At 40.1% G+C, this 16,075-nt stretch overlaps 1 protein-coding gene across 1 annotated transcript in view; it reads right to left on the reverse strand.

The window, feature by feature from the left end:
• RBM11 (RNA binding motif protein 11) overlaps nt 1-12,230 on the reverse strand; it is a 19,980-nt gene extending 7,750 nt beyond the window's left edge. Inside the window, exons 1-4 of the mRNA XM_042783648.1 lie at nt 12,135-12,230; nt 5,923-6,085; nt 4,298-4,370; nt 1,271-1,367 (exon numbers count right to left, since the gene is read on the reverse strand). Coding sequence (XP_042639582.1) covers nt 1,271-1,367; nt 4,298-4,370; nt 5,923-6,085; nt 12,135-12,230 — 429 coding nt within the window. The remainder of the gene's footprint in view (nt 1-1,270; nt 1,368-4,297; nt 4,371-5,922; nt 6,086-12,134) is intronic.
• Between the last annotated feature and the right edge of the window lie 3,845 nt (nt 12,231-16,075).

Genomic DNA, 16,075 nt, shown 5'->3' on the forward strand with positions numbered 1-16,075 from the left:
GAGGAAGACTCATTACCAACCTGTGAGACACTGACAACACAACTTTGCTGAAAGTGAGGATGACTTGAAGCACTTTCTGATGAAGACTGAAGAATACAGTCTGCAGTATGAATTATATTTCAACATAAAGAAAACAAAAAGCCTCACAACTGGACCTATAAGTTGCATCACAATAAATGCAGAACAGATTGATGTCAAAGAATTCACATTGCTTAGTTCTACAATTGATGCCAATGGAAGCAGCAGTCAGGACATAGGACGATATATAACACTGGGCAAATTGGCTGCAAAGTACCTTTTTCAAGTGCTGAAGAGCAAAGATGTCTCCTTGAGGACTAAGGTGTGCCTGACATAAGCCATGATATTTTCAATCACCTCATGTACTTCTGAGAGCTGGACAATGAATAAGGAAAAAAAGTTGATGCTTTTGAGTTGTGGTGCTGGCGAAAAACACTGAACATACTATGGACTGCTAAAAGATCTAAGAAATCTGTCCTGGAGGAAGTGCAGCTGGAACGCTCCTTGGAAGCAAGAATGGCCAGATTTCGTCTCACCTACTTGGTCATATTTTCAGAAGGGTCCATTCCCTGGAGAAGGATGTTATGCTTGGTAAGGTGGAGGGTCAACAAAAGAGGGGAAAGGCCATCAACGAGATGGACTGACATAGTGGCTGTGGCGATGGGTTCAAGTATAGCAAAGATCATTGTGCTGGCATGGAACCGGGCAGTGGTTTGTTCTGCTGTACATAGGATCACTATGAGTCGGAGCCAACTCGATGGCACTTAACAACAAACAAGCCAGAACTATATTTTGGAGTTTGTGGAAATAATTTAGTTTACTCTATTGAGAACCTCTGTACAGATCTGTCTTTAGTTAAAAAATGTTTATTTAAAAATATACATCTAAAAGTAATATATATTTGATTATTACATTATATAAAAATGCTTCAGTAAATGAAATGATTCAATTCTCAAAACATTCTTTAAAACAGTCACTTAACTGAGAACTCTAGAAATTTTACTTGGCCTTGAATGCTTATTGCATCATCACTATCTGTGGTCGTTTTTCTGGTGACGCACTAGCTGTCTGCTGAGGGACTAGGTATGGAATTCAAAGTGACTGTGTGGAAGCTGAACACCACTGAGGAGTGTTCAGGGAAGTGTCTGCCTTCATCTTCGGTTTAGATTTGAGCATCAAAAGTTTCAAATCACCTCGCTGTTCTTAATAGTTTATATCATATTATAGTAAAGCAAAGGCATATCAAACTTACCATTTTTGGAGAGAAAAAATACTCTTGAGGTAAAGCAGCATTATTAATTGAAAAGAACTGTGTGGGAGCTGAACATCTGCCCGCAACTTCTTCATTTCTTTGGAGAGATAAAAGAAGAAACAGTAAATTGCTAAAACTACACATAATGTCTTTCTTTCTTTTTTTAAAGACAGCTTTTACTGATCTAAAAAATCTGCTTTGTTAGAGTTCAGTTAAGATTAGTTAAGATTAATTAAAAGCCTTAAACACACACACATATAGAAATAATTAGTTATTATGCTAATAATATAGTTACATGTTGTTGTTGTGTGCCGTGGAGTCGGCCCCGACTCATAGCGACCCCTCCTTGGGTATCCGAGGCAGTATCACTACAGAAGTAGGATTGCCCAACCTTCCTTCCGAGGAGTGGCTGGTGGGTTTGAACTGCCAGCCATCTGGTTAGCAGGCAAGTGTCTTAGCCACTATGCTACCAGAGCAGTACCTTAAGTCTTAAGTACTAAATATTGAAATCTCTGTGTAGAGTTGCATTTGGCTTTCTGATAGGAAAATGTTACAACAATTTTATACTTGTATTAAAGACAAAGAACATTTCACATTTACAGAGTAAATCAAGACAGTTAATAATGACCATGAGTATAGTTAATTATCTCTTCTACAAAATAAGAAGTGAAAAACAAATTTTTCTTCAAGTTATCTTTGAAGGTACAGTTATTGTTAAACTGTAAATCATATGCTCTTTCATAAATAGACTATTGATACTAACATAAAGCCATGTTTTCTGATTTCTTCCTCATATTAACTAAGAAATCATAACGGGAATCTTCAATTTAAAAATCATAATGTCCATAAGTTTCAGGTTTGCTTCTATAAAGACGTCAAAAATATTCCAATGTCACAAATACTCGTTAGATTCTGTAGCTAGTCTTTAATGGTTTACTTGCTCCATTTGCTGCTGCTGTTAGTTTCTGGTGAGCTGGCCCGACTCATGACTACTCCATGCACAAGGAAACTAAACAAAATATTGCCCAGTCCTGAGCCATACACATGATGCAAGAGTATCAGACTGTTATAATCCACAGGGTCTTCACTAGTTGGTTTTTAGAAGTACATCACCAGGCCTTACTTCCTAGTCTGTCTTAGTTTGGAAGCACCACTGAAATCTGTTCCGCATCAGAGCTGCATGCAAGCCTCTACTGACAAATGGGTGGTGGTTGCAAACAAGGTGCACTGGCCAGACAGCAAAACCCACCAGTTTCTCTGCAGAAGGAAATTGGGGCAATCTACTTCCATAAGGATTTATCACCTCAGAGACACAAAGGGGGATGCTATGAGTAGGAATTGACTCGATGGCCCTGAGTCTGGTTTTTACGGAATTTCCTATGTGCACAGCACTTTCAGTACCCTACATTTATTATAAAATTTGATCTTTACAACAGTCTTTTGAGGTATTATCCTCATTATAGAGATGGACACAGAATGGACAGACAACTTATCCAGGATCAAAGGTTAATAATGAGGCAGAGGGAGGATTCAAATTCACACAATCTGATTTGAGAACCTATTTATTCTTAGCTTCTCCTGATTTCACTGATACAGAAATGCTGGGGAGAACGAAGTTGTGAAACATGTAGTGCTTTATTTCAGGGGCAACTTTTTCCAAAAGATAAGCCTGAACATTAGTTAGTTACAAGAGACTATTCTCCTAGGCCTAGTGGGCTGATAAAATTAACATGGACTAGAACTTCAGATGTCTTGTCAGTTTACTTAAGAATATTCAGTTCTGCTACAGAAGCCAAGAAAACAAACAGGACACATGAAACACAAGCAATGCTAAGTAAGCAAAGACTGTATGTAAGCCAGTAATTTGTAAGATACCAATGGCACTGTATTAGGGATAGAAAAAGTAACTTGTAAGACAGAAGCAGAATTCATAATATTTATAAAATACAGATAATAAATGAGTTAGTATCTTGAAAGACATGCCAAAGATAGATAGAATAAGTAGAAAACAGAACGCGATACGTGAGAGTTTTATTTACAGATAGTTAGGGATGCAAAGACTAAACCATAATCATGCCAATATTGAGCTAACAGTTTTATTTTTTGTCTTTGCTCTGCCTGAGAAACTCAGATAAAATCCATGGTGTCTAGAAGGTTAACTGACAAGCTACTTCTGTGGTCAGATGCTCCCGTGTCTCCTTGCTAGAACAAGTAAGTGACATTACACCCAAGAACTTTCTGTCTTATTGGACACTTTGCTCAAACATCAAATGAGGTCCTCATAACCACACAATCAGCAGGACAGGCTTATGTAGCAGAAACAGAATGTGAGTATTAGGGTAGTATGCTCCTTCTACCCACAAGCACCTTATCTTAAGTATGTTAGTTTATCCAGCTCTTTACTCCTACTTTTCACTGTACTTTGAATATTGATTTAATTACTAGTGTGATTTAAACATTTTAATTCTGTTTGTGAGCCTTTCTGTTGCATCTATTGAGCTATCTCTGGTTTAGCTTACCTGATACAGTATTTTGAAAATTAATGAAGAGTTCTTAAAAGTAGCAAAATAAAAAATCAGATGGTTTACTCTCATAAGGCTGTTTCAAGGCTAGCACTATCACTTATCTCGTTTGTTACCCTGGAAATTAGTTAACTTTTGCATCTCCATTTCCTTACATGTAAAATGTAGATAGTATTATCTGTGTAATCTATCACAATGAGCTCTTGGATTCCTAAGTTTTTAACAGCTATGAAAAATACATAGTGAACTATAAAGTATATAAATTACATAAAGTATATAAACATTACATATGTAAATCTTCATGACCTACTGTTGAAAATATTAAGACTAAACCTAAAAATAAATATTTTCTATCACTTCTCATGGTGTCAGATAAATGAATTCCTTCAATTTATCCTATGTCTAAATAGCAAGGTTTTAGAATAATCTAGAATATATACAAAAATCTCCTTGGCACAAGAGCATATTTATTTGCTTCATTTTTGTGAAAAATATTTTTAATTACCTGTAGCTATGTGAATTTATCTTTACACAGCTCTCAAAACTTTGGTTAGCTGGTTCACAAGAGCGAGAACTCCCTTGAAAAAATAAAGTAGAGTAATAGATTACTTCCTGGTATAATAATTTTTTGAAGTTTCAACATTAAATCATAAAACAACCCCAAATCAAAGAACACATAATATTGATCTAAAGTATCATCTTAAAAATATCTTTAATATGTTAAAAATGCCATCTTCATATAAGATATATATATATATACATATATATGTATCAGATCTCTCAAATAATATTTAAAGATTATTTATGTTCCTATAAAAATTGCATTAAAATCAAGCTTTGTCCAAGGCAATAGCAGTACATAAAATTATCTTAGCATGGGCCTATATAAGACATGATGTTGTTTTGCTCTACATAACTCTACACTAAACATAGCAAACTGTCTGTTCTCCATCTGAAGTACAGAAGGCATGCATTTTCTAAATTGCACTGATAAAAGCCAATGCAACTTTATACAGGATGCTGAGCAGCAGCTGCCAAGGGATGTGTCAAAACGTAACACACCCTAGACCATTCTGCAAGTCTTTAAGAGTTAACTGGACAGTACTTGAGAGCACACTGCAGTCAATTTTCTTTGCAAAGACATTAAAAAACAACACAACTAGAAATAGAAGTAATTTTCCTTTGTAACAAAGCATTGCTTTCTTATTCTTATTTGTTTTTAGTTTAGCAAGAGGAAGGAAAAATGAAAAAACCCAAACTGATAACATCAATAAGCCTGATGCTATATAGGAGAAGTCCCTAAAAATATGAAAGGAGCTCTGGGAATCTAATCATAGATGATCAGTTCCTGACACATATTGAGGAGAAGGTGTTTTGAGGCCATTCATGTCATGAAGTTTCCTTCATTACAAGTAAGGGTCAGTCTGTTGCTACATTTGGGCACTCTACTCTTACTTGGGCTTAGGTCCAGGGCAATATGTAGAGGTTAGTTTCCCCAGGAGAAACACTAATGAACCCACCTTATCTTCCAAACATTAGGAACTTGACCTCATACTTCAGCAGTGACAAGAAGTATAGCAATTTCAGAAGAAGAAAAAGCTTTTTTATATAAAAGCTAGGTGGCACAGCACCTAAGGCATTTGACTGCTAGCCAGAAGGTTGGTAGTTCAAACCCACCAGCCACTCAGTGAAGAAAGACTGGGCAATTTACTTCTGTAAAGATTTACCATCTTGGAAACCTAAAGAGAGTTGCTATGAGTCGGAATAGACTCAATGGCAGAGTTTGGTTTTGTTTGGTACATTTAGAATTTATAAGAGGTAATAGCAACATCACACCTATTTGCTGGGGCTGGGGTGGGGCACCACTAAAATAGAATATTTTACAGTTTAAGACTGAAAAGATGCTATAGAGTTGGCAATGTAATTTGCATGTTATTAAATGCATAAATTATGTAATTATGAATTAGACATCTGTTCAGAGAAAATTTAGCAGAGACCATAGGGGAACTTTTTTCTGGTCTTAAACTATATATAATATAAAATGCTTATACCTCTGAGAATAGCAACAATAAAACACACTTAAAATAGAGCTTCATGTCAGCACAACAGTGCACCAGTGGCAGGACCTACCAAATCGATACTGCACATTTATTGGTCTTCCATATAAACGGATTCCGTTTAGCAAAGCTATGGCGTAAGACACTGATTCTGGGTGTTTAAAGCAAACAAATCCAAAAGACTTCGGCTTTCCTTCTCTGTCTTTGCATATAGTCACTTTGGTTAATGGTCCAGCCTGTAAGAAACTTAAAAATTATTTTTTCATAAATCCAATTTTTTTTACAAGTAAATTCAACTTCAGCCCCAAAATAGGCAATCTTGTTAGCAATGTTCTTATGTATCTCTACTAATAATGCATTTATTAACAATGAACATAACATTTCTTCATTATTTTTTTGGTATTTTCTGGGTAGTCAGAGAATGTTAAAATGAACAGAGAATGTTCCTGCAAAATGTTAGGAATAGGAAATGATAGGTAGTAAGTCTTAACAGGAAAATACACCTTTTTTTTTTTTTTTTTTTAGCTTCAAACAATTTAGAGAGCAAATCTAAGATTAAAATACTACTTCATCTCTGCATGTATTAACAGTGAATAACTAAAAAATAAATTGAAATGACAGACCCAATGTTGGATGCGTTACCAGAAAAAAGATTTGATATTATATCTTAATCTATGGTTTTTATCAAAAAGATTAAAAATCATTACAAAAGAAAGTAAGATTATCATGTCTTTTGACCTAGTAATCCCATTTAAAATATATTACCAGAGGAAAATATGTTTTAATATGTTTAAGACTTAAGTAGGTACATTATTTATAAGAGTAAAAAATTAGAAAGGCTCTAAATCCAAACAGTGAGAATACTATTCCATGATGTATTAATAAGATGGAATAAAATAACACTAAATTACAAACATTCAGGTGGTATTAATGGAAAAACCTAAAGAAGCCCTCAAAAGTAGAGTAGAGCACAAAATTGTAGAAAAGTGTTAATTACAACTAAGAAAAAAGAATACACCATGACAAAGATTAGAGGAAGTACAAAGTTTTACAAAGAGGTGAGCTTTAATGGCGAATGGTTCATAAATTTTAATTTTACTTTAATGATTGATTATTTTTCGGTAGCATTGGATAAACATAGAAGTTGTCTGCAATGTACAGAAAAATGTTAATTGTTATCCAAAAATGATGTACCTTAGGATTCCATCATTGTCTTTTCATTCTTTTTGCTCTCCAAAGTTCATCACACCTTCCAGCCTCAACTACCAGCTTATTAGCAAATCTATTTTCTCTCACTAACGCCTCCTTCATGGAGACAGCCTCCTAGAGACATCCATTATTCTTTTGATTATTGAGTTTGATTATTCTTTAAACTCAACATCTTTCAAATTAAATTCATTATCTTTCCACTCTAAATCTCTACTCCAGCATTTCTTATAATAGCTGAAAGTATTGTTAGCTGTTGTCAAGATGGCTGACTCATGGTGACCTTATGTATGTTGTTGTTGTAATGTGCCATCGAGTCAGACCCAACTCATAGCGACCCCTCCTTGGGTTTCCAAGGCAGTATCACTATGGAAGTAGATTGCTCCATCTTCCTTCCGAGGAGTGGCTGGTGGGTTTGAACCACTAGCCTTCTGGTTAGCAGTCAAGTGCTTTAGGCATTACGCTACCAGAGCTCCCAACCTTATGTATAACAGAAGATTAATTAAAGTTAGATTTGCTTGCTTCAAAGGATTATGAGAAATTTAAGGAAAAAGCCCCAACACAGTAGAAGGACAAATGTATAATAAATGAAAATAATAACAGTTTCAAAGTTTTTCACTATCAATATTTAAATACAGGAAATTACAAAGAAGCTATACACGTTTATATGATTTGAATTTTGACATGGATAAATTTAGATAAGACAAAATTATTATTTTTTTTAAAGCCTTTACTTTTTAGTGCACTTTTCAGTTTGCAGAAAGTACAGTGATATCCCATATATCTCCTCTTCTCGATGGTACATTTGTTGCAATTCATGGACCAATATTGATAGATAATTATTAACTAGGTCCACAATTAACATCTGGGTTCATTCTTTGTATTATATAGTCCTGTGAGTTTTAACAAATGCATAATGTCAGGGGTCCACTAATAGTATCATAAAGAATAGTTTCAATTGTTCATCCCTCCCCCTCCCGCTGAATCCCTTGCAACCATTGATCATATACTTTTGTCTTTTCCAGAATATCACATAACTGGAATCAGCATGTACCAAAGCATTTTTGAAGATAAAATGCAATACTAAGGCTTGCTTATAGCATTCATCACATCAGTTTAGTCTTTTTAAACCAGAATGAAACACATCAACAGTGATACATTTGTTAAGCTTTGCTAGGTTTTGCTGGGTTGAAGCCTTGTTAAAAGATACTTCACTTCAGCAAATCCTGCCAGGTTATACTAGTACTTCAGGGAAAAAGAAAAACATAGACCTGGTGGTCTAATCTCTTCAAAGTGATTTATATTTTATTTAAGTGGGGAGAAAATCTATAAAAATGAGAAGATACATGTTGTTACTGTTTTGCTGTCCAGTCGATTCCGACTCATAGCAATCCCATGTGACTGAGTATAACTGTCCCATAAGGTCTTCTTGGCTATGATCTTACAGGAGCAGGTCCCCAGGTCTTTTCTCCTACAGAACTGCTGGGTGGGTCTGAACTTTAGACCTTTCAGTTAGCAGCTCAGAGCTTGACTATTGTGCCACAGTGCTCTTTGAGAAGTTACATATACATATGATGTGGATCCAGTCTTTACTGAGTAGAAATAATATGTGTGCATGGGTGCCTTCATGTCTTATCCTTCCACTACTACCATTTTTTCTCCTCCTCCCATTTTAAGAGCTTTTAAAATGATCTTGAGGACTTATGGAGAAAAATTAGTATAAGTATATACATTTTATATTTAGAGAGAAAAAGTTTTAAATGATAGAATTGGGTGAAAAAATAATTACAAGAAAGGACAAGTATTAGACCTGATAAAAAAGTACTAGCTAAAAAAGATGGAAAGTTAGAATGATAAACATTAAAGTCTAAAAAAACAACAATATTTTTCAAATAACAAAAAGTATCATATCTAGGAAAGAAAACTATTCTTAGAATTCTAAATAAAAACAAATCACGGTTCTCAATAATCTACCAAATTGTGTGCATCTATAATCCACATAGGGGTGTTTAGTTTACTGACAAAGATAACATGTCCTACATTATCATCACCCCACTGCCATTGAGTGGATTCCAACTCATAGTGACTCTACAGGACAGAGTAGAACTGCTCCACAGGATTACCAAGGTTATATATCTTTATAGAAGCAGACTGCCTCATCCTTCTTCCATGGGACAGCTGGTACGTTCGAACCCCCAACATTTTGGTTAGTAGCCGAACGTTTTAAACCACTGACTGCACCGCCAGAGCACCTATATTCCACACGAGGTGCCATCAGTTTTATTACAAATCATGGTGACATCATGTGTGTCAGCGTAGAACTGTGCTCCACAGGTTTTTCAAAGGCTGATATTTGGAGTAGGTTGCCACATTTTTTTCTGAGGCCCTTCTTTTGGACAGACTCATATTACCAAACTTTCTGTTAGCAGCCAAATGCTTTAACCTTTTGCACTACCCAGAGATTCCAGAGATAAAGACAGAAACTCTTAAAACCAAATAATAATCCTTTTCCCCTGGTAAATTCATACTTAGTCCTTCAAATTTAGCTCTGCTACTGTCTCTCAGGGAGCTCTGGTAGCATAGTGGCTAAGGCACTTGACTGCTAACCAGAAGGCTGGCGGTTCAAACCCACCAGCCACTCCTCGGAAGGAAGGTTGGGCAATCCTACTTCCGTAGTGATACTGCCTCGGAAACCCAAGGAGGGGTCACTATGAGTCAGGTGTGACTCGACGGTACACAACAACAACAACAACAACTGTCTCTCAAGGAGCTCTGGTGGAGTAATGGCTACAGTATTTGGCTGTTAACCAAAAGGTCAGCAGTTTGAACTCACCAGCTGCTATGCAGGAGAAAGATGAGGGAGTCTGAGTCCATAAAGATTTACAGCACTGGAAACCTTATGGACAGTACTACTCTGTCCTAAAGGGTGCCTATGAGTCAGAATCAACTGGTTGGCAGTGGATTTGGTTTTGGTTTAGGTCTCCCTTACAGCATGCCCTTATTCTGAAAGTGAGCACTCTTTCTTGATTTCTCTTGATGCTAATATTAGTATTGATAATTGTTGTTGTTATGTGCCATCGAGTTGGACCCGACTCAGAGCAACCCCTCCTTGGGTTTCCGAGGCGGTATCACTACAGAAGTAGATTGGCCCAACTTCCTTCCGAGGAGTGGCTAGTGGGTTTGAACCGCCAGCCTTCTGGTTAGCAGTCAAGTGCCTTAGGCACTATGCTACCAGAGCTACTAGTATTAATAATAGTACTAGTAATATTGAAGGAGCTCTGGTGGTGTAGTGCCTAAAGCATTTGACTGCTAACTAGAAGGGTGGAGGTTCAACTCCACCAGCCACTCTTCAGAAGAACTGAGCAATCTACTTCCCTAACAATTTACTGGAACCCCAAAGGAGGTTGCTATGAGATGGAATGGACTCAAGGGCACTGAGTTTTTTTTTTTGTTGTTGTAGTAGTATTAATAGCAAGGGGCTCTGATGGCGCAGTGCTTAAAGCATTTGACTGCTAACCAGAAAGTTGATGGTTCAACCCCACCAGCCACTCCCCCGAAGGAAGATGGGGCAGATGGGGCAATCGATTTCCTTAAAGATGTACCTCCTGTGGAAACAATGGAGGTAGCCATGAATCAGGATCAAGTCCAGGGCAGAAGGTTTTTGGGTTTTTTTTAATATTAGTAATAGTTGCAGCAGCAAACACTTAGTGCCAAGCTCAGTTTTGTTTTATGTGGATTAACTCATTTAATCTTCACAACCACACCATATTGTAGACACAAATACTCCTTCGTATTTGACAACAGAGGAAATAAAAGCACCTAGATACTTGCCCGGGAGCTCTGGTAATGTAGTGCCTAAGGCATTTGACTGCTAACCAGAAGGCTGGTGGTTCAAACGCACCAGCCACTCCTGGGAAGGAAGGTTGGACAATCTACTTCCGTAGTGATATGGCCTCGGAAACCCGGGGCCACTGGAGGGGTCACTGAGTTTGATCCGACTCCATGGCAGTGCATAGATACTTGCTCTGTGTCACACTGCTAGCCACAGAGCTCATAATCTAAACCACTTTACTATATAACGTACTCTCTTTTGTAGATTATCCTAAATCATGGTAATCAATTTTCAGTTTCCTCTCTTGGAAAAACCATAGGTTATCTCTTAAATTTGTATGTCCAGCACTGTACTTCTCTTTGCCATCTACTTCCAGATGAATGGCTGAATGAGGATTAACTCTTTAGCAAGTGAGAACTAGATGTATACAATAGGTGAGTGTTGTTGTTATGTGCCATTGAGTCGGACCGACTCATAGAGACCCCTCCTTGGGTTTCCAAGGCAGTATCACTATGGAAGTAGATTGCCCAACTTCCTTCCTAGGCGTGGCTTGTGGGTTTGAACCTCCAGCCTTCTGGTTAGCAGTCAAGTGCTTTAGGCACTACACTACCAGAGCTCCCAGTGAGTGCTTAGAGGAGACTTAATCCTGGAAGAAGGACACTGATAGGTCTCACAGTTTCCAAAAGGCCTTTCTTGGTATAAAATAAAGAGAACTGATCAGGAAATCAACTGATCACAGTCATTGTACACTGGCTGCCCAAATAATCTCAATCTCCAATACAGAGGCAAAAGTAATCTTCCACCCAAAAGGGTTTAGGGGATGTACCTGTATACTGAAACATTTCTAGGGTTGTATCTCTCACTTCGCAGATATAAAGCGTGAGATGCTTATCACCTGAAGAAAGAAGTAACAGGGCTGTTTTCGGTTCTGCTAGAGCTGAGCCAGGCTCAGGCAGCCTCAGTGAAGCCCCTACTCAGGGATAGGCCCTAGGGTCTGGGAGAACAAAATCAATGCCTACCCCAAGGACTCTGCAGTGGGAGTGGGTATGGCAGCGCACACTCCGGCACTTCACAGCCCAGCCGCTCACCTGGAGTCAGGTGAGTCAACGCAAAAATACTTTAAACACCGGCACGAGAAAGACTGGAAGAGGCCGGGCTCTAGGTTATCCAAGTGGCCCCGCCCCACAGTTGCGCTTCCGGCAGGACGCGCCCCGCTCCTGTTTCGCCCTTCTCCCCGCAGGCGGTACCTGAAGGAAAAGCTCGTAAAGAATCTCTTCCCGCACTCGGGTCTCTAAATTCCCCACAAACACGGTCCTGTCAGCCTCCTCCTGAGCCGGGAACATCCCTTCGGCCTCACCCGCAGGATGGAGTGGGCACCCTGCACCCCGCCCCGCTTCGCTTTACTGCGCCGTCTGGGCGGGCGACGGGAACGCGCGCGTCGGGGGCGGAGCCGAGGCTGCGGTGCCCCATCCACTGGTCGGAGGAAACCGCCCACCTCGCCTCTATTCTGTAGGGGTTCATGCCAGGCGGATGGGAGAGTGGGGGTCAAAACAGAAAAAGTTGGTGAACCAGGCGATTTGCCTTCTCATTTATGGAAGGGTCCCATTTTTTCCGGGAGGAAAATTAGTAATTCATTTTTGGATTGTTCAGCGAATACGTTAAATAAAATGACCGTAAAGATGAAATAAGACATAGTAACTGCACTACAGAAACTCCCAGGTTTATGGGGGATGATTAGTTTGTCTCCAAAGAGTAAATTAATAAATTAAAAATAAATTAGTCACATAATGCTTTCTGAAGAAAAAAATGAATGCATGCATATATACATATGGATACAATGTTGTTATGTGCGGTGGAGTTGGACTCAACTCAGAGAGGGCTCCTTGGGTTTCCCAGGCGTATCTCTACAGAAGTAGATTGCCCAGCCTACCTTTTGAGGGGTGGCTGGTGGGTTTGAACCACCAGCCTTCTGGTTAGCAGTCAAGTGCCTTAGGCACTACACTACCAGATCTCCTGTGGCTACAATAGAGTACTAGAATTTAGTCAGGAAGTGCTCCCTAGGGTGATCTGAGAAGATGACCACAGAGGTTTTGGGTGGACTCTACAAGGTATTTAAACAAGGAAGCCTGTAACAAGGAATACTGCAAGCTTTGAGGCTGGAGGCTTGTGTTGTTGTGTTTGATGGAGTAGATGCTGACTCATAATGACCCTATATGACAGAGTAGAATTGTCCCATAGGATTTCCCAGGCTGTAATCATTTTAGGAACAAATCACAAGATCTTTCACTCAAGGAGAAGAGCCACTGGTGGATTTGAACCTCTGACTTTTTCCATTAGTAGCTGTGATAGTTATGTTTGTATGTCAACTTGGCTAGGCCTGGTTGAGTGGCTGGGCAGCTGGATGTAGTATTCCCCATGATGAGACTGGTAGTCAACTCCATTGTGGAATCTACTGGGAGCAGCTGAGTAGCTAGCTGCCTTTGGGTATGTGGTCTGCTTCCTGTATATAAGGAGCAGCTTTGAGAATGGTCTCTAGCCTATGACACCCTTGGGCCCTGCATGTAGCCATGTCATTGCTTAGCAGCCTACTATGCTCTGCTGACCTTGGGACTTACAATGGACTTAAGTTAATGGCCTGCCGTGTGGTTTGATAACATTGGGATTGTGCCTTTTGACTTGTCAACCTTGGGGCTTCTCAGCCTCAGCAGCCAGCAGCTGTCTGAATGAAGAAAGGCCTCTAGCTCCAGTGGGCCGGGAACAGGAGGCAGAGCTTGACCCCAAGGTTGAGGGGCTTTCACCCAGCCCCTACAGTCTGGCACTTTGAACATAGACTTAAAGCCTCTAAATTGTAAGAATAAACTCTTGTTTGTTAAGGTCATCTCACATGTGGTGTATTTCTGTTAGAGTGGCTCTAGGTAACCAGAACAGTAGCTAAGTGCATAACCACTATGCTTCCAAGTCTCCTTAGGGACTTGTAGTAGGGTTCAGTGTAGTACTTTGTGTCCTTTTTGTAAGGTTGCGGTGAAGAAGAGAGGAGGCACAAAGAGTGGGATAAAGAAAAGTTTTATTCTGTGCTCCTGAGCGAGGTTCAAGGGTCCCTGAGAGTGGGCCAGAGAAGTCATGGGCCTGGACGGGAGGGGTTTATATAGTTGCGTTTTCTCCCTCCCCAGAGGACCTGAGTGGAAGCAGAAGGGAAAAGGCGGGAACCAGTCAGGTGGAAGCACTTCATTAGCATAGCCATTAAGGGAGAGGAGAAGGCCTGCGCTGGTTCAAAATAAGGTGAGAACCAATCAGGTAGAAGCTGCATCCGGGTTGGCCTGTTTGTAACTTCTTCTTGCTCAATCTTTTACCTGCCTGACTGGTGCTGCATTCCCGCCTGACATTCCAGCCTTTTTGGTGATAAAAGGGCGATGTTATCGTTCTGGCTACTTCCAGCTGGACAGGGTCGGAGTACAGTTATAGGCCAGAGTCAGTGGGGATCAGGCCAGTTGATAGGCGAGTGTAAGGGTGTAGGAGTAACTGGTTAATGTAATGCAGAGCTGCTGAGACACCAGGACACTGAGTTGTTTCAGAGAAGCAGTTTATCAGCACTCCTGGGCGAGGTTCTCGTGCCCTAGCATCAAGGCCAGAGAAGTCACACCCCCGGGCAGGGGGGATAGATTCTTATAGACACAGAGGACCTAATTGGGGACACTAAGCAAATGACAAGGTCCTCTAAGGAAATGACAGGGTCCAATTAGCTGTTAGCATGGGTCTGTACTTAATTAGCATGAGGAGGCTTCACAGGAGGAAGTTTGTCATTGCATGGGACTTTCCAGCCTGGGTGGGTTCTGTCATTTCAGTTGTCTCATTAGGCTGTCTCATCAGGGCCTGACACCTGGAGGAAGCTGCCAACTGACATACTGGGGGCTTGGGTTTACTTCGGCCTAACATTCCAACCTCTCTTAATGGGTAAAGGGCGACGTGATCCTCTTAGCTTCTTCCTGCTGAATGGGGTTGGAGAGGGGGAGGGGGGTTTCATAGGTCGGAGCCTGAAAAGCCAGGGTCATCAGTTGGCAACTTGGTGTAAGGGTGTAGGAGAAGTTGATTCACTGCCACCCGAGATATTTCTTCAAGTCAGCTTTGGAGAAACTTGAGGAGGCAAGGGGCAAAGAGAAAAAGGAGAGTTATTAGTACAAGCGGTCCAATAAGGGGTAATAGGCAGGCAGTCAGTGGCGATTGGAACCATCTAAACAGTGAAGTTTCTGCGTTGCGTCGGTTGCGTAGTTCCTCTTTTAGTCGAGTTAATGTGTTAATATTCTGTTCCACTAGTCCAGATTCTTTGCTATAATAACAGCATTCTTCTCCCAGGAAGGTACAAGTTTCACCTTCTGCTGCAGTTAGGAAGTCTAGGACTCTCTGGTTCTGCAAAGAAACTTGGGATAAAGAGGTTAGCTGTCGCTTGAGGGAGGCTAAGGAGTCTGCAGTGGTTTTGAGTGCAATTTTGAGATGGACTTGGAAGTCTTGAGCCGATATTATGCTGTGGCTCAAGGCTCTGCCCTCCATTCCTGCTGCTGCAATGGCAGAGGCTAGGCTAATACCTATCATAAAGGCAGCCCTTTTGATTCTAGTCTCTTGTAATAGTCGGGAGACTTTGGATTTTTCATATAGGGTAAGTTGGGGTATTATAGTTACTGTGAAGCAGGGACCTGGAGTGGTGGAATTTAAACATTTAGTTCAAGTTCCATTACACCAAAAGAAAATGCCAGGTGGTGCAGAGGTGATGGAAATATTCTGTGGTGTTTGGTTAAAGGTTTTAAGTGCCCAAAGGGGTACATGCCCAAAGGAAGAGTTGAGGGTGAGAGCAGATAGTGGTAGAGTTAAATTGATACATACAGCTGCAAGTAAGGGTTGCTTGAGTGAAGCACAAAGGAAGGAACGTGAAACATTGGGTAGAGTCTGAGTATAATTGAGGAGAGATGGGGAATGTTGGATAATGTATATCCAGGAAGATGTTGGAGAGGTCCAGACCTTTTTCGTGTTGAAAACTGTTTGGGGATCTCCTTGGATCTGTTTCTGTAGGTTATGTTCTTCTTGGGAAATAGAGGTAAGAACTCGTGTAAGGTTGCGGGGGGTGTGGATTGCTCGTTCTATTTTGATGATTCCTGTGGGTAAGGTGGCAAAGCCATTGTAATACAGTTTTCCTATA

Source organism: Orycteropus afer, unplaced genomic scaffold (assembly GCF_000298275.1).
Source record: "Orycteropus afer afer isolate SDZICR_OR568_19922 unplaced genomic scaffold, OryAfe1.0 scaffold00022, whole genome shotgun sequence".
NCBI classification, from domain to species: Eukaryota; Metazoa; Chordata; class Mammalia; order Tubulidentata; family Orycteropodidae; genus Orycteropus; species Orycteropus afer.